Source organism: Phasianus colchicus, chromosome 6, assembly GCF_987193195.1.
Source record: "Phasianus colchicus chromosome 6, bPhaCol1.hap1.1, whole genome shotgun sequence".
Lineage (NCBI taxonomy): Eukaryota > Metazoa > Chordata > Aves > Galliformes > Phasianidae > Phasianus > Phasianus colchicus.
In genome coordinates this window covers 53,546,145-53,564,177 of record NC_143441.1, presented here as the reverse complement: position 1 = coordinate 53,564,177, position 18,033 = coordinate 53,546,145, and the positions used below count along the sequence as shown (strand labels likewise).

General features: G+C 48.0%; 1 protein-coding gene and 1 long non-coding RNA gene across 8 annotated transcripts in view; one reads left to right on the top strand and one right to left on the bottom strand.

The window, feature by feature from the left end:
- The window catches only part of SMARCD3 (SWI/SNF related BAF chromatin remodeling complex subunit D3), an 83,879-nt gene that overhangs the window by 56,036 nt on the left and 9,810 nt on the right, over positions 1 to 18,033 (bottom strand). The window contains exon 1 of one of the 7 annotated variants that reach the window (XR_016467959.1): positions 1,502 to 1,877. The exons of 4 other annotated variants lie outside the window; for them this stretch is intronic. Coding sequence is in view for 2 of the 3 variants with exons in the window: in XM_031613806.2 (XP_031469666.2) it covers positions 1,502 to 1,837 (336 nt within the window). In the remaining variant the exon portion in view is untranslated. Of the gene's footprint in view, positions 1 to 239; positions 513 to 1,501; positions 1,882 to 18,033 lie in introns of those variants that run through there. 2 more of the 7 variants (XM_031613806.2, XM_031613805.2) reach the window with 2 other exon arrangements.
- LOC116242824 (uncharacterized) lies at positions 11,712 to 12,502 on the top strand. The gene is made up of 3 exons (XR_004169823.2): positions 11,712 to 11,799; positions 12,122 to 12,287; positions 12,415 to 12,502. It is a non-coding gene; the product is annotated as an uncharacterized LOC116242824 (long non-coding RNA).

Below are 18,033 nucleotides of genomic sequence, written 5' to 3'. Positions count from 1 at the left end.
ATGCTATTCACCAAGCATGGAGAATCAAAGCAGCAATCACAGCACGCAACCCCCCAGACAAAGCCTTATAGCAACGGATCGGTCACATCGTGTGCTCCGGCAGCCCCGCGGCTCTCGGGCGAGGCGGGGAGCGGCGCCCCACGAGCGCGCTGCGGGGGCCGCTCCAGCCCGGCGCAGCCTCCGCTCTCCACTCATCCCTCGATTCGGAGCCAGCCAGCTCGCTAACTTTCCCGACTCACCACCCCATGGACCAGAAACTCAAAAAGTTTGCTTTTCGTAGCTTTGCGAGCCCCTCCTGTAACTTCGTCTGTAGCCATCGGGGTCTGCTCAGCCTCTCTCACTCTCTCTCTTCCTCTTTCTTTCCCTTTTCTGCCTTTTTCTCCAACTCTCCCCTCTGAGTCCTGCTGGGCTCTCACACTTCTAATAGCGCGGAGTGGGGAGGGGGCCCCTTCAGGGCCTTCCTGACGGCCCACTCGCGCTCGGCCTCAGCTGCTGCATTCCTCCACTGATAAGCCAGAAATAGTTTGCGCTGCCGGGCTCTGCGTGTTTACTCTGCGGGGACAGAAAATCCCGCTTTTTAAACCTCTCTGTCCAAACACCCGAGATAAGCAGGAGGCAAATTGAAAACACGTCCCGGCCTTTCGCAGCAAAGCTGCAGCCGCTCCTCCCGGGCGCAGGGGATGGTAAATTCTGGGGCGAGGGGGAGGGGGCGGCCTCGGCGGCGGCTCCAGCCCGGCTCCGGGGGACTTTTCCCATTAGGACACGCAGCGGGCGAGCGCTGAGAAACAATGGCGCCCCCCGTCCGCAGCGCTCCGCCCGCGCCGCGCTCCAGGCCCCGTCCCCGGGGACCGCCGGCAGCGCGCAAACATTCGCTGGCGGCGATTCCAGCGCGAGGCTGAGAACGGCCCCTTCGGCGAGCAGAGGCAGCGGGAGGCGGAGAGCCTGAAGCGGGCAGGGAGAGCGCGGGGGCGAAATGATGGCGGGCGGGCGAGGAGCGGGGGCGGCGGGCAGCATGGCGGCGGCCCCGTCCGGAGCGATGTGTCCGGGGCGCTCCGGCCCCGCTATGACGGATCCAGTAAAGAGCCGCGTGATCGACGGCCGCAGGCACTGCGAACACCGCAGCTGCCCTTAGGCAGCCGCAGCTCGCGGCTCCTCGCACAGAGCCCCGCGCGGAACCCCGAGACCCCGCGGGCCCAGCTGGGGGAAGGGGCCCCTCCATGATGGAGAGCGGCGATGACCTCTCCGCGATGCAGGGCGGCAGTGCCGCCTCCCATGACGGCACGGCAGCGTGGCCGTGGGGCTCAGCTCACCGCAGTGTGTGCGGCTGGCGAGGGGCTCCTGTCTCCCGTCCGTGTGATACAGTGATAGAGACACTGCCAGGCTACGAGAGGGGTTTGTTCTTTTCCTCTCCTTGAGATTTTTGTCTACGGACTCTGAATTTTCTGGCAAGGCTGCAAATTAAAGGGAATCAGGCTGAAATGAATAAAATCGCTGCCCTCACCCAGTGGTTAAAAAAAAGCACAGGAAAGACACTGAATCGGCCGGCAGCGAAGAGCGGACCATGGAGATCACACGGCATGATGCGCGCAGGGACCAAGGAAAAGCCTCTGCTGATGTTCAAGGTGACCCCAGCCCAGGCAGAGCCGTGCGGGATACCGCAGGAATTACAGCGTTTGGGCGTGCGGGCGCTGTTATCAATGCCCTCCCCCTTCCGCTCCCTCAGACACACCCAGCACAGCAGCACATCCTCGTTCGGGGCATGGACCAGACTGCTGCGGCTCTGGCCAACCCGAACCGACTGCACGTGGGATCTGGAACCGAGCTGCTGTGTCAGCATGGCGGCAGCGCCCCGTGCCTGCCAGGCTCAGGTCCCAAAAGCACGCAGTGCCACCGGCTCCCGTCTGGTGAGCCCTTTTGCGCTCCCAGCACACGACATGCCTTCTCTTTGCAGACTGCGCTGCGCAGGGACGCAGCGGATCCCCCGCAGCAACGCTGCTGACACAAAGCCGTACCCGTCGCTATTCCCGCTCCTAACGGGAGCCGCGTCCCCACCCTCATTCCACGGCACGGCACCGAACGGTGCTCGAGCACAGCGCGGCTCTCCGGGAGGGCTCTGGGCAAATGCCCGCTAGAAGCAGCGACAGCTTCGGAGCCGCGGCACCGCCCGCAAAGGGCACAGCGGTCGCGGACGGCGCCCGTCGCCGCCCTCGGCCCCGGAGCCCGCGGCCTCCTCAGCTCGGCCCGGCGCTCTCAGGGCGCGGCTCCGGTGCGGCGCGGCGCGGCGCGCGGTCCCCCCTCGAGTCCCCCCGCGCTCCTCCGCCAGCACCGCCGGCACCGAATGGCCACGGCGCGCCCGGCACGGGCAGGGCGTGCGCCAGCCGCGAGCCCGGATGGGCGGCGGGCCGGGTCCGGGCCGAGCCCCCTGCAGGTCCGCGCCGAACCCGAGCGGGCCGCGGCCGGACCGATCGCGGCTCCCGCGGGCCCCGGGCGGCGGTGCGCGTGCCCGACGCGGCTCCGTGAAGGTCAGCCGCGGCCTCGCGGGGACGCGCGGGCGGGGGCGGCGGTAGGGAACGGCCTTAACCCTTTCCACGCCGCGCCCGGCAGCGCCCCGGGGCTGCGACCGTTGTAAGAGGGCTGAGGAGCCGCGGGGCGGCGCGGTTGGGGCGCACGCCCGTCCGAGCCGTCGCGATGGCGGCCGCGGCGCCCCGCGATCCGTTTCCATCGTTGCCAGCGCTGCACGATGGGCGGTGGGGGTTGCAGCACCGCGGCAGGGCTCGGGGTGGGGTTTTGTTCGTGCTTTTGATCCGCTACAGATAAAGCGACGCGAGCAGCTGCTCCTGGCTCAGCCGGCAGCCGGCTACATCCTGCGGCACCGGGATGGGTGGGAAATGTCACCGGATTTCAAGTGAATACAACTGAATAAGTATTGTCCTCTATCTGGATGTTCTTAGCAGCTCTATAGCGAGAGTTACAAAGAGAACACCGGGTAAGCGGGTCGGCCGCCTGAAAGTGAGGAAGCTGCAGATACACTGTAGCCATGCACGTAATGAGGCTTCAATGGCAACAATTACGTAGCAGTAGCACTCAGCCCTTACTCAGTACGACCGTAGCTCACGGAGTCCTATAGGAAGCAAGTATAACTTGGTTTTTTTTGTTTGTTTGTTTGTTTGTTTGTTTTCTTTTTCTTTTTCTTTTTTCCAAGTGGAAGCCACGGTACAAATGGATGGAACTGACTCACCCAACATCACCTCGCTGAGAATTACATTTAATTCCTGTGATTCTTCCACTCCCCACAATATTGTGAAGGAAGACTTGTGTAAAATGCACTAACATAACAAATGGATGAAGGTTACAGTGCAAGCATGTCTTCTCTCCAGAGAAAAACTATACAATTTTATTTGAATTTTTTTTTCCTATTTCCCCCATGTATTTTCTTTCAAAAGTGTAGAAAATAAATGTTATTTGCTGTTGTTTTTAAAAGCCGCCTGGCTCAACCCAAGTCTCTGTTCCCCAGCTGCCACAACGGCCCTGCAGCTCCCTGCCACGTCTAGCCCTGATGGCAGTGGCACAGACAGACCCTGCAGTGCTTGTGTTCCTTCACACATTCTTGGGCAGTGGGCACACAGTGGGACCTCTTTCCATCCTTCCATTGCTCCCTTCAGCTTTACTTGGTGCTATGTCCTTAACTCAGGTTTCAAGAAAAGCTGACATTTGTCCTCCTCGTCTGGGCTGCAGGAAGCCATCTTTTCTCCCACAAATTTGCTTAGTTTGTTTTTACTTCTTTGCTATTTTAAACTATGCTGGTCAGGCTAAAAAAGCAGAAACACAAGTTGTGGGAGGGGAGGAATACATTTGCAGCTGCATTCGATTTTTTAATCAATAGTAGTTAAAGAAATACATCAAGGTTGCTTTAAAAGGGCCTGGTTTCTCTCATCCGATTTTCACTTAGGTCAGCAGGGTTCAGAACCTTAAAGCGTAGACTCGTAGAACACCCAGACTTGGAAGGGAGCACGGGGTCACTGAGTCCAACCCCCAGCTCCACACAGAACCACACACAAGTCAGACCCTGTGCCTGACAGCACTGCCCAGAGGCTCTGTGAGCTCTGGCAGCTCAGGGCTGTGCCTGCTGCCCTGGGGAGCTGCTCCATGCCACCGCCCTCTGGGCACAGCCTTTCTCCCACCCCCATCTGACCCTCCCCTGGCAGCTCCATGCCGTTCCCTTGGCCCTGTCGCTGTCACAGAGAGCAGAGCTCAGCGCTGCCCGTTCGCTCCCTGTGAGGAGCTGCAGGGCCACAAGGGACTGTAGGACAACCAAGCAGAGCTTCAGGCTGCCATGAGCTGCAGGCTGCTATGAAGGAGCTGTGGATCATCATGAAGAGTTGCAAGATGCCGTGAGGCCTATCCTCAGTCTCCTCTTCTCTGGGCTGAACAAACCAAAGGACTTCAGCTGCTCTTCTCATGCCTTCCTCTCTGGACCCTTCGTGCCCTCTTTTGGACGCTCTCTAACAGTTTTATGTGCCTTTAGTACTGTGATGCCCAAAATTACACACAGTACTCAATGTGAGGCCACACCAGTGCAGCGTAGAGCAGGATAATCATTTCCTTCAGCTGGCCAGCAAGGCCGTGCTTGATGCACCCCAGGGTACAGTTGGTCTTCCTGGCTACCCAGGCACACTGTTGGCTCCTGTTCAATTTGCTGTCAAACAAAGCCCCCAAGTCTCCTTCACTGGGGCTGCGACCAGCATCTCATCTCTGGTATTCTCAACAGTTTTGGAATTTGTGTAGCATTGCATAAAAAAGAGACAGAAAACATCCTGAGATGGAGGTTCTGCAGATTCTAAAGAAAAGGTAACGTGTTCCTGAGTTCAGAATTATTCAATATTTTCATTAACAATATAGATAATGAACTAGAGAGCATGCTGATTAAATTTCCTAGCAAGATATGGTTTGCAGTGCTCACAGATACGTTGTGAGAGAGAATCAGAACTAAAATCCCAAAAAGCTGGGGATGTAGTTTGGAAGAGCAGGACATAATGCAATCAGAAATAGCACAGGCTTTCAGACCAAGCCATGAATCAACAACTGCATAAAGAGAGAAAACTGATGGTAGTATTTTGGTTGGATTTTTTGTTTGTTTTTTGCTTCTTCTTTCAGAAAAAAAAATGGTGATATAACATCATAAGCTGAATGTGAATTAATAGTACTATGCTTACAGCAGGTAAACAGATACGCACACCCAAAACCAGGTGAGCATGAACAATGAGTGCTGCCCCACTGCTCTCATCCCCTCCGTGCAACAAAAGCAGTGACAATGGCACTCCACATTCTTATCTGTCTCCACTTTTTGTGTACACTTTCTCTACATCCTTTCTCTGCAAGGCATGAACTGTCCCAGCTCAAGATTTCCCTGAGGCTGCAAAATTAAATTTTGCAAGTATCGGAACCCTTCCGAAGTAATCCTTCTGCTGTGCTATGCACTATTAGCATCTCAGCCAAACTATGCCTTGCAGTTTGGGACTGCGTGCGAAAGAAGATATGTGTGGGAGAAATGAAGATGGTTCAAGGAAAACATAATTGTGATAAGAACTGTAAAGCCTAAAGAGTGAAAGAGAAGATAACAGCCACAAGGCTGCTGCAAATATGGAGAAGAGCTACTCTGCATATTCATAGTGCAAGAAGTAACAGATTGAAATTTCTCACAGGAAGATTCAGATATTAAAGAAGAGTACAGCAGTAAAAGTAAAATGTTCTGAGATTTTTTTTCCATCAGGGATGGATTCAGAATCAAAGACAGTAGATTTAGGTTGGATACAAGGAAAAAATCTTTTACACTGAGGGTGGTGAGACACTGGCACAGATTGCTCAGAGATGTGGCTGATGCCCCATCCCTGGAGACTTTCAGGTCAAGGCTGGATGAGGCCCTGAGCAACCTGATCTAGCTGTGGTGTCCCTGTGCAGTGCAGGGGAGTTGGACTAGATGGCGTTCACACGTCCATCCCAACTCTAAGGATTCTATGATTCTATGACCTCCATAACTGAAGGTCTTCAGGAAGATGTCAGACAAGCATCTCTTCAAGTGATGCAGCTGGTGTTGATTCTGACATGGAGCAGGAGAGGTGATGAGCTGATTCTCAGTGGTTCCTTTTGCCCTTTTTGCCTCCATAAACTGCATGGAATTTTGTGAGACAAAGATACAACTCTCTCTACCCAGAGTGGTTCCCCTTGATCAGCTTCACAGATCTGCTTCAAAACAAGTGTAAGGTGATCAAAAAGGGTCCCTTAAAGTTTTGATTTTAGAAAAAGAATATGTATCTGGCTGCTGCCAGTTCCCCTTGAAACTTACCAGGTTTTATACTGTGGCCTTTCATATTTTCCTTGACCTTCAACTACCACTCTACATAGCCATCTGTAGACACATCACTTCATGTTAGACATTTAGATTGGGCTTTCAAATCTATTTTGCAATGAAGAAATCCTATGAGCAATTTGTAGCAAGCATAAAGAAAAAAAAAAAAAGCTAGAAATAGAGGCAATAAAGAGTAAGTAAAGGCAATGAAAATGTCTTTTTCCAGAGTTTCCAAACATAACTGCAGAGGTAAGGAAGGAGATAATAAAAAACATATGTCCTGATTATCTTAAGAGTAATCACAGACAACAACAGGGATGCCAAAAGGTGGAGGAAAAGATCCGTAATACTTTAGGATCTACATCTACTGCCCCCTAGAGAAAAAAAAAAAAAAAAGGCAGGTATTTTATGGTACTTGATTGGAGTGATGGGTTGGGGTGTGTTTTGTAGCAGCACCATGAAGGATTCACCCACAATCACAAATGGACTGAACACAGAGGAGGGAATTGTTGCACCAGTAAGGCTGGTGCTGTATAATCAATAGCAGCCATGTCATATTTTTGGACATACATTTACTGCACTGCACTTTAAGCCTTGGCCTTGTTGGAAGCTGCTAAAAAAAAAATAGTTATCTGAATGACTTTTTTTTAAGTTTATCTGGCTATTTGTCATTTGTTCTTTCATCAAATTTGACTTTCTTTAAGTCTAACTTTTCTGGTTTGGAGCACTTACAGACAGCAATCTCAGCCCACACTAAGTCACCCTTTGCCAGGCTAAACAAGTGAGACCCATACTTGGTCTCTTCAAACAGAAATGTCCACTTCTGTCATTTCATCAAGTTTTCTTAAATAAGTCCTGGATAATCTATCTAGAACATGGGTAACAGGACTGCACCTATATTCTCAAAGGCCATGTAATGGTATGGCATTGATACTTCTCAGCAGCAGAACCCTCTATCATATTTTCCAAGATTAACAACCACTTTCCACAATGTTAGTGGCAGCGACAACTCCAAATTCTGCTGCAGTACAGTTGCAGCAATACACAGGGTTGTTTGTCTCACTGCCATTAGGTAAGCCTTCAGCTCACAGTGCTGACTCCTGTTAGCAGCCCTTGAGAGCGCAGCTGTGAACTGCACTGTCATCAGAGACGGATTTCTACTTGTTGGTCTTCAGAATCACTCAGTTCAGTATGATAACTTACGCTCTTCCTTCAACAACCCTTGTATAATTTGCATCATCGACACTTTTCATTTCTGTGCTTCCTGTTATTTGTGCCTTGGGCTTTAGTGAAAAAATATTAAATGGCATTAACCCAAAGATAATTCCTGAAAAAATGCAATGTCTTTTGCTTCATTTTCCTTACCTGCTTTGCCATTCTTCTATTATTACCTGTCTCCTGAATCTCAACTACATTTTCAGACAGCACTGTCCCAAAGGCTTCACTGGGGTCCAGTTAAATTAGACACACACTTACTGCTTTTTTTGAAAATTAGCCAGAAATCCATTAAATTAGTAAACTTACACAACTCCTTTATCCCATTTACCATTTATGTCCTCCTCAAGCTCAGTTATTTTATTTTCCTCTCGGCCACACAGAGACTTAGGATTGCAGCACTGCAACTGCCCAAAGTGTTTCTGCCCATCTGTAATACAGGAAAACAAACTGGATTTCCTCTTTCTTTATTAGGAAAAAATATTTTTTTGAAAGCCTCTTCTGATTAATAATGCTACTTTTATATCCTGGTCTCACTGAAAATCATTTAAAAAGAATCTATAGTTTGAGTAAATCAATAATGAGTAAACACTTACTGAGGGATGCATTCATACACAAAAATATGTGAGACGTGACAATCTTAGAAAGCACAGAGAGACTGCAGAAGGCACATAACCAAAGAAGGAGAACAGAGCAATCTTGGCATACAGTAATAAATTCACCTCTCATTTCAGCTTCACTAGCAGAACCATTCTTAGGTGAATAAAATCACAACAATCTGGGAGCACAATGGAGCTGAGAGTGATAAGTAATGCTGGTCATTATTAAAAAAAAAAAAAAACACAAAAAACAAAAAACTATATTGCTAAACAAGCCGAAGTGACTTTTTAAATTATTTTATTTGGCAAAATAACCGCAAAGTTATGAAAAGATGACCCCTGAGAAAAGTAAATTTTAATCTCAAACAGGCCATTATTACAGCTTTGAGAAATGGCAGCCAGAGGTAAAATGGCAAAAGCAACTTAAGTGTAATGCAGGGAAACGTGTCTGAAATTCTGAACATCCAACGCACACAGTGTCCAAAAAAATAAAAACCAGGTGAAAGGTTATAAACAAAATGTCACAAATACGATAAGAACGGGTGGAAGACAAGGAGCTGTCAACTGCTCCGGGGATGGCTGTTCTATGCAGGTTTTTGTCTATTTGCTGTTTTTTTTTCTTTCTTTTTTTACCATCTTCAGAGATCTACATGAGACGATATGGGGCAAGATTCACAGCCACTTGAGTCAATAAAGAAAAAAATCAAACGGGCATTAAAATATCAGGAGATTTTGGCTGGGAAAACACAAGACAGCAGTGGAAGATCAATTCTGAAGGAGCTGTGATTTGCCTATAGCAGCAGGTAGGACATTTTCTAAACCTTCCAGCTTTCCATTCTCCTGGTATATAAATACACATGAAATCAGGCACAGCTGCTCATGGCACAGGGACATGATTACAGTGCTCAGGCTGGACAATGTGCTTTCAGCTGAGCCTTTTTTTGGGCAGTGGTTTCCCTCCTTGTCTCTCCCACCATATAATAGGCACGGCAGGTTGGCAGGCTGCAGCTCACAGCAACAAACTCCATTTGGCAATGAGGTCATTGAGCCATATAGTAACACGCTGCCTATGCTCCCAAGGGGACAATGCGCATAAATGGTGGCACACGTTAGTTGTAGTAGACCTCAAAAATGCTGGGGTTAGAAGAAGCATCAGTGGAATCCTTCTGGTGTGCAGTGCTTTGCAAAATAAATCATTCACATTGCTTATGCTAACAGCTGAGCTGGTAAGGCTCAGATAGAAGTGCTTCTATGTGAACTGCAACCAGAAGAGCTACCTGCTGTAGCTTATATCACATTATTTGTCACAGTTTTCCCACTCACGGTAATCAGCCGCGTCTCTGGCCAAGACTTCTTGGTGGTAAAGATAAAAACAACATGGTCTCTGGCCTTTGCAGTTTACAAATGAAGTTAGCAGATGGAAATAGCAAGAGTGTGCAAACGAAGAGGGAGAGCAGCGGTCACCATGATGGGCAGCACACCCAGCACAGCAGCTGTCTTGCTGTGCTTGTTTTGAATGGCTACCAAGTTCCTATGCTGCACACCCCATCATCAGCACCTGTTTCCTGACCAATTTATACTCAGCCTGCAACTTGAAACCATAGAAACAATGTGCTTGTGGGGAATTTTGACTGCCTGCTCTCTCTTGGGAGGCAAGTGTGCTTCATTCCTCAGAGATGCCCCAGTGCTCAGATACTTCAGATGAGCCAGACGTATTGCACAGCAAGGCTGGTTATAAAAGCAATAGCAAATACTAAGGAGTAAATATCTGCTAATGTTGTACAGAGGAAGGATTGTACAATTTCGTAAGCCCAAAGATTAAAAAATAGAAAATCATTTCCTTAAATTTCTGTAGCTAAAATCCCAGATATTAATCTGAAGTATGATACTAATCCAAATAAGTATAAAAAAAGTTAAAAATATAGCATAAAGCTTAAGTAATGGAAAGTCAACCACAAATATTTCATAAGAAATAAGGGATGCAGGCTACTGGAAGAGAAAGAACACAAACATAAGAACAGCCTGTCTCATTTCTTCCCTTTAGAAAAGCTTCTTTTGTCTATAACGTAACTGATTCCTTTGTTCCTTCATCTGATTTATAACAACTCTTCCACTTTTCCAATTGTTCTAATGCTAACCTTTTTTTTTTCCTTCAGTTTCTCCACCTCCTATGGCCATTTGAGTCAATCCCTCCATCCCTCAGTCCAATTTCTGCCACTGCATATCTCACCACTACAATTCTATCCCAAAATCCACTTTTTATGCATCCCCCGTCTTACATATTTGATGACCTCACCCCCCGATGACAGCTTTGCCATCCGTTTATCGTCACTTAACTCCAACAAGTGCTGCAATTCATCAGTCACAAATTCTCTTTAGAAAAGACTCAGCTATAGGCCTACAGCCTCTCCTTACTGTGGCCTGTTTAAAGGCTTTGTTTTTTGCTATTTCCCCCTTTATATGTTAGCTTCATTTATCTGTCCACCAGTTCTGTGGATCCTCTTGCATGGTTGCGGGACACAACTCTGATACTTCAAACCAAAGCCTGGAATGCCTTCAGAAAATGACTCAATTCTGTCTGGCAGCTGCTGAAGAATGGACCATGTGCAATGAAAATACTTTCTATCAGTTTCTAATCCTGCAGCAAACTCCCAGCATAAAAATTATGAGGATCCTGACTGCAGCTGGGACCCAAAGACAAAGCATGGAAGAGAGCATGTATGACTGAAGTACTCTTTTGGATATACTTGAGCAGGAAGTGGGAGCAGATGGCCTCCAGAGGTCCCTTGCAACCTCAGCCATTCTGTGACCGAATGATGCATCAGCTGAGAGTGCGTGGGGCAGAATAAGCAGGTGAGGAGTATGGGTAGTGTTGTAGTGGTGTCTGCCACAGAGGCAAACAATCTGAAGAATCCTTCTATTTAGAGGCCCTTATTCTCATAGGACACATTTACCACCTCAGTATCTGAAGAAGGGACAACTCAGAAGGGCACAGGCAGTCAGGGACGTTCCTGGAAAACACTGATGATGTCATAACATGGACGACTGAGGAGCAGACAAGCAGAGCTGCTCTGCTCTGCTTCACCTGATCCTTACGAGAAGGAACTGCCCAGGAGTGTGAAGGTCAGGAGCAACCTCGGCTGTGACCAGAAGATGGAGGTGATCAGAAACATGAGGGAATGAAGCAGAGCAGAAAACAGGATCACAGTCCTAGACTTCAGGAGAGTAGACTTTGGCCTTTTTGAGGATCTGATTGGAAGAGCACAGCGGAGGGCTGCAAAGATGGCCCTGGAGCATCTAATGACGGGGAAAGGCTGAGAGCCCTGAAACTGTCCATCTGGAGAAGAAAAGGCAAAAAGGATCTGATGAGTACTGATCAATATCTGAAGGGTGGCAGTCAGGAAGATGGGGCCAGGCTGTTTGATGGTGCCCAGTGATGGGACAAAGGGGCACTGGACACAAACTGGAGCTCAGGGAGTTCCATCTGAATGTGAGGAAGAAATTCTGTGCTATGAGGGTGGCAGAGCCCCAGAACAGAACCCAGAGAGGTGGGGAAGTCTCCTCTGGAGATAACCCAAACCTGCCCAGATGCTTTCCTGTGTAGCTGCTGTAGGGAACTGCTTTGAGGGGGCTGAAGTGGTGAGCTCCAAACGTTCTCTCTGACCCTTACAGTTCTGGGGTTGTGTGAAAACACTAGCATTTTTACCTTACAAGATTGGGATTAGGGGACAAATCAGGATAAAGAAGGTAAATAATGCACTGCTATTTACCATCTCTTGCTGTTGGACACTACTTCTGATCCCTGCTAAATCTAAGTTTGCTTCCTGCAAAGACCATCACAATAGCTCTAGAAGCAGCGGTGCCTGCTGCATACAGTTTGTAAACTCAGATTCTTATTTGGTGGATGTAGTACAAGCAGACTCACCACTGTTTTCACACAGCCTTTCTTTTCTCCCTTCAGGTATGGAAGGACTGCTGAGATACAGACATTTTGTTTCCCCATTTTTAGTTCTGTCTGCCTGCTCCTTTGAAAGAATCTCTGGTGCTTCTTTGGCTGCTTTCCTAAGGAAAAGTTGCAGACACCTCTTCAATGGTGGCAATTTGTGACCGAGGAAGGAAATCTTTAGGTGGGAACAACAGTGCACAATTCATTTGTTTAACAGGGGGAGCTAGGAGCAGCACCTCATTATTCACAGCTGACTCTTGGGAGGCTCCAGGATCAGACACCTGATGTGTGGACTGCCTTTGCTTCAGGTACAACCAAAGAGGAGCTCACAGCCTGTGCTGCTGAGCTGTGAAAAGAGCCTTCCCTGCAAAGCCCTCTGCACATTTCCATGGGAACAGACACATGCCTTTCCTGTTGCCGAGGAGACACAGTGCTGCTTTCCGAGCCTGGCAAACGGTCCCCAAAGCACTGCAGCATCCTTAAGACAGGAGCAGTTTCACACCAGCACCTCCCTCTCCGTCCACCACGTCTATCCTCCTCCCATTCCCATTTTGCATCTGCTCTTAGCACTCAGATGCAGTGTTTCCGTTTCTCCCAAACAATTGGCTTTGATATCAGCATTTAAAATGACATTGCCAACCTGAACACCTCCACGTGCCTGGACTCTGCCCTCCCTACGACTGTAATTATTCTTATATACTGAGCGATAGCGCAGAGCAACAATTCCCCCCTTTGGTGCCGATCTGCACTTAGAAGCTGGGTGGCAAAACCAGCGCATCTCTCCTCCGCCTTCCCTCACTTTCGCTATTTTTCAGTGGAAAATCAAAAATAAAAACCAAACCCAGAGGGCCGGGTGCGCACTCCAGGCCTCGGGCTGGCAGCGCACGGAGGAAGGCGCAAATTCTCGCTCTCGGAGCCGCACCTCAGGCCGCGCTCGCAGCCGCGGTGCCCGCGCGGTCCCAGACTGCCGCTGTGCGGCCGCCGCCGGCACTGACCGCAGCGCTGCGGGGCGGCCGGGCGGGGCGGCGGGCTCCGGGTTGACGGCGGCTCTCCTCCCACGTCCCTGCCTGCCTCGGACAACCTTTTATCTATCCTTTCAGATGGAAAAGAAAAGGGGAAGGAAAAAAGTAAATTCCCGGTCGTTGAGAATCGGCAGGGTGGGGAGTGACAAGTGCTGTGCAGCAGCGGGCCCTGCTCTTCTGATGTGGGGAAACAGAACAGATGGAGACTGTGGTCAGCCAGCGGATGGAGTCTGCTGTAGTGGGGAAGCCTTGAAACGTGGGACCATTGGCGGCAGGAGGGCTCCTCCTCCCTCACATCCGAGCTTACAGAGCCAGTGCTTACCTTAGCAGTCAGGAGGAACGAGCTCCAGGCTCCGAGGGAGATCTCAGAGCCCCTGGGCTGCATCGTGCATGAACAGCCTGAAAAAAAGGTGTGTTGGACACCCATCTGCAGCTACCCAGGCAGCACCTGCTTGAGGGATACGCTGTCACCAGGTTTGTTGTTAACAGATCCTGATCTGAATGTCTCAGAAGAGCACTGAGGTTTGTCCAGGCCTTGAACCCACCCTGCCCTCATCCACAAACAGCAACACTGACTCAGGAGCCCAACAAATCAAGACAATTCTGGGGGCAGGGGTGAAGGATGAGGGACCCTAGGTCATCTTCCTGACCTTACAGGTACAGAGGAAGGGTTGGAGAGGAGCAGATTTATCCCGCATGTAACTGCTACATGCTACGTGTATCCGATGAAGAGTTCGTGCCTTCAGATAAAACAACACGGCTATTTTCCTCACTGAGGTTCTTCAAGACAAGGACAAAACCCCTCTATCTCTCTCGGGTAAACTAAATATAGTGAGTCCTTATGGCCACCCACTATAAAACAGCTTTAACTACACCTTTAATCTCTTTACACGTATCTTCTGAACACTTTTTCATACTCCAGAAGGCTTTTTGAAGTACAGCTACTTGAAATGGAACCTGTATTACAGTAAAATGTAGTCATGTCCCAAGAATGGAATCCTTCTTGGACCCTGTTTTCATTCCTCTGTTACCACAATCCCAAAGGCCATTTGCACCTATGCAAATTTATCCTTGTTTATTTCTCACTATATGATCCTTAAATGTTTGTCCACTAAAAATTATGAGCATTAAAAAGAGCCCAGTGTATAAATCAACTATATAAAGAGTCCAAATTGCCCGGTAAAATGTAACCCTACCCAATATTCATCATTGCACTAATTCTACCATCTTACATATCCTTCCACGTATTTCCACCTGCATCCAAGGACTCGGATTACTCTGTAACCTCAGTGCCAGCACAGCCCTGCTGTTGATCAACTGATGTAGTCTGTAAGCAAGTGTGTGAACCAGCCAAGAATTAGATGCCACCCACCTGTGCACCGCACAGCCCCATGAGGTCTTCAAGGAGTGCACAGAACAGCAGCTTTCCCCAAAGGGAGCTCTGAGCACCAGAAGTACCTGACCCTATGATACCTAAAAAATCTCATCACTGCCACTGGCTTTACACAGAAAGATAAAAACCAGAAGTGGGTGGTAAATTAAGTGAGAGCTGTAACAAAAATCTGTACAGTGTGTTGTTACAAGGTGGTACTTTGAGGTAATACTGGAATGAAAGGTGACATGATGGGCACAACTATCTGAACCTCATCTGATTTGGACTAAAAACAAAAATGAGCAAAAAACAACCCACAAACAAAAAGGAAGCAGGAACCACAAATAGCTTGCTAGGAAGATAAGAGCTAGTGCCAAACTGACAGTGCCTCATTTATGTCCTTACAAGTCCTGGATTTTCAATTATTTTTCACTATCGCTTCCCTGCTGGGCACCCAAGTGTCTCTGCTTTCAGAATGGAGACAGTATTATCTACCTTCCCTACAACGAGGAAAAGAAAACCTGAAGGAATGGGCATTTCTATTCCTGGCCAACAGAACTACATTTATCAAAATGAACACAAAGCATTATAGGAGCCTTAACTCATACCTGTCTGTGTGACATGATAACAAGTGTCTAGTTAATAATCTGGCCTTCCTGTGAAGTGCAAAGTGAAGGAACTCTCTGTGGGGCAGCAGATATCAAGAGATGATGGTAAGAAAATGCCTTTTAAAGAAAAGGATGCAACCACCCTAAGAGAATTCAAATAGTTCTGTTGGAAGTGACCTACAGAGACCACCCAGTCCTGAGCGCTTCAGGGCTAACAAAAAGCTACAGCACGCCACTGAAGGCATTATCCATCTGCCTCCTGAACACTGACAGGCACGGGCACTGACCATCTCACCAGGAAGCCAACTCCAGTGCCTGACCACCCTTACAGCACAGAGATTTTCCCGATGTCCTGTCTGGGGCAGCTCTGTGCCATTCCTGCACATCCTGTGCCATTCCTGCACAACCTGCCAGTGCTTCCAGGCACAAAGCCAAAGCTGCACACAGTACTCGAGGGGTGGCTGCACCTGCACCAAACCCAGCAGGACAACCACCTCTTGTGGCAGAAGGCTCGCTGAGTTCAATGCAACCCAAAATGCAGTTGGCCCCCCTGGCGGCCAGGGCACGCTGCTGGCCCACGGTAAGGCTGATGGCAGCACAGCTTCTGAGCACTGCCTGCTCCTCCCAGCTCAGGATATACATAGATATAAATATCAGGCAGTAGTACATGTGCATTTGCTCTTTCACTGACCTGAAGTAACATGACTTTCATACACACATATATCCTAGAAGTATGAGCAATCATCACGAAAATATGCACAGTACTTTTCTTTAAAGAGCAAAGTGCTCCAAACTGAAAATACTACATAGTAAGTATTGGTAACACTTCAAAGTCACTTACGTTTAAGAAGAAAAATGAGTGATACGGGGAGCTCATCAGTTAGGAGTACATACTGAAAATTTTAAAAAATAAAGAAAAAACACAAAACCACAACAAACAATAACAAAATCATACAAGATTCTTCTTTTAGAGTGAAAAGTAATGACATAATCAAAATAGAGGTGAGTAAATAAGTAATACAAATGACATTGACAGTGTTCACATTGCAATCTCTGCTATAACTCACTTTCAGTTAAAGAACTTAATGTAATTGACTCAAGAGCAACAATGATGCAAAGTTGAAAGCAACAAAAGAGTTTTACATAGTGTTTCAGTAACAAAAATGTCCCAGAAATAATTATGATTCAGATCTCATTTGATAGATATGAAAACATAGATAATTGTTGTCACTGAGCATTTCTGTTAAGTACTTAGAAATAAGTCACAGAAGATGCTCATGGTTTACACAGATGACCAAATAAAGACATGTTGATTACTACAACCACCCCTACATAAAGGTGCTAAAGTCAGAACTCTTCACATTGGTGGTGAGGCCCTGGCACTGCCCAGAGCAATGGGTGCCTCATCCCTGGAGGTGCCCATGGCCACAGATGGGGGCCCTGGGCAACCTGAGTGGGTGGGGGCCAGCCAGCCCACGGCAGGGGTTGGAATAAATGATCTTTAATAAATGGAATAAATGACCCCATCCAAATCAACTCCTCCCCAGTCCTCTGATTACTGTAAGATCCATTCTGTTCTTTATATTACAGAGTGGTGAGCCAAGCTCTCTTCTCACTGTAAAAGCAACCCATTGGGAGCAGTTCAGATGCAGACACCTACAGTCAATCAGACAAACCAGGTCTTCTTTACACATTGGCAATGCAGTGTTGGAATTGAAACTGCAAAAGCATTTTGTGTAACAACTATTTAACAAGCACTGAAATGTACAGCTGCAAAGTGAATGGTGTATGTAAGCTGCTACTCTTCAATTAGCTGCTGTGATAAAAAAAACTGCTGAGCAAATTCCAGGCACAGTGATCATATCAAGAGCTGCACACACTGAAGAATGCTGCCTTGTTGTTTTAGCAGGGCCATTCAAACTGCATTTAACTCAGATTTCAAGAATTTCTTCACAAGACGGATATGGCAGAGGAATTCTGTGACAGAACTCAGCTCTCAGCTCAGGCTGAGTGCCAGTCTTAGCCTCATGGACAGGTCCAAGTGTTTACAGCAAAGCAGTGGAGGAGAGAGAAACCACCACAAAAACAGGAACAAGCAGCCAGGACAGAGCAGAACTTGTAAAACCAGGACTTCAATGTTTTCAAAGATAGGAAGGAAGCAGAGCAGTTGTAATGGTTTACAAATAAAAACATGAAGAATATTCACAATTAAATTCCCTTGTAACTAGTTGCATTTGTACGCATTTGAAATAAACGAATTTTGATTATCAGGAAAATGACAGCAAGATTGCTAAATGTTGTAGCTCAGCGTTGGCCCTTCAGCAAGAGTGAATTTTGGAAGAAAAAAAAAAAGGATAAAGAAAGCCCAGGGGACCTTCTCAGAATGTCAGCAGTTCAAATGCCATCCATGTTAGGACACTCGAAGCTCTGACTCAAGGCCAGGCTGGATGGGGCCCTGGGCAACCTGATCTGCTGGGTGGCAACCAGCCCATGGCAGGAGGTTGGAATTGGATGATTTTTAAGGTCCCTTCCAGCCTCAAATATGCTGTGAAGCAAATGGCATCCTGGGCTCCATCAGAAGAGGGGTGGTGATTGCTCTCCTCTACTCTGCTCTTGTGAGGCCCTTCCAACCCTGGACATTCTGTGATTCTAGATGAGGACCATTCCAAAACTAATGTCTCTTATTTTATCATGTTGGCCCATGGTAGATCAGAGGTGGATGTTGATGGTATGGCAGTGGAGGTCGAACTGTCCCACTAATATTCTGTGACATTCTATTGCTGTAAGACAGATGGCAGCAAAGGGGCAGCCTGATAAGATGGCATCTGACATGGAAGTCTGTATGAAGCAAAGGTGTGTCATGCAGAAACAATGGCACCCATGGACATTCAACAACACTTGTGAACATTTATGAAGACCACAGGG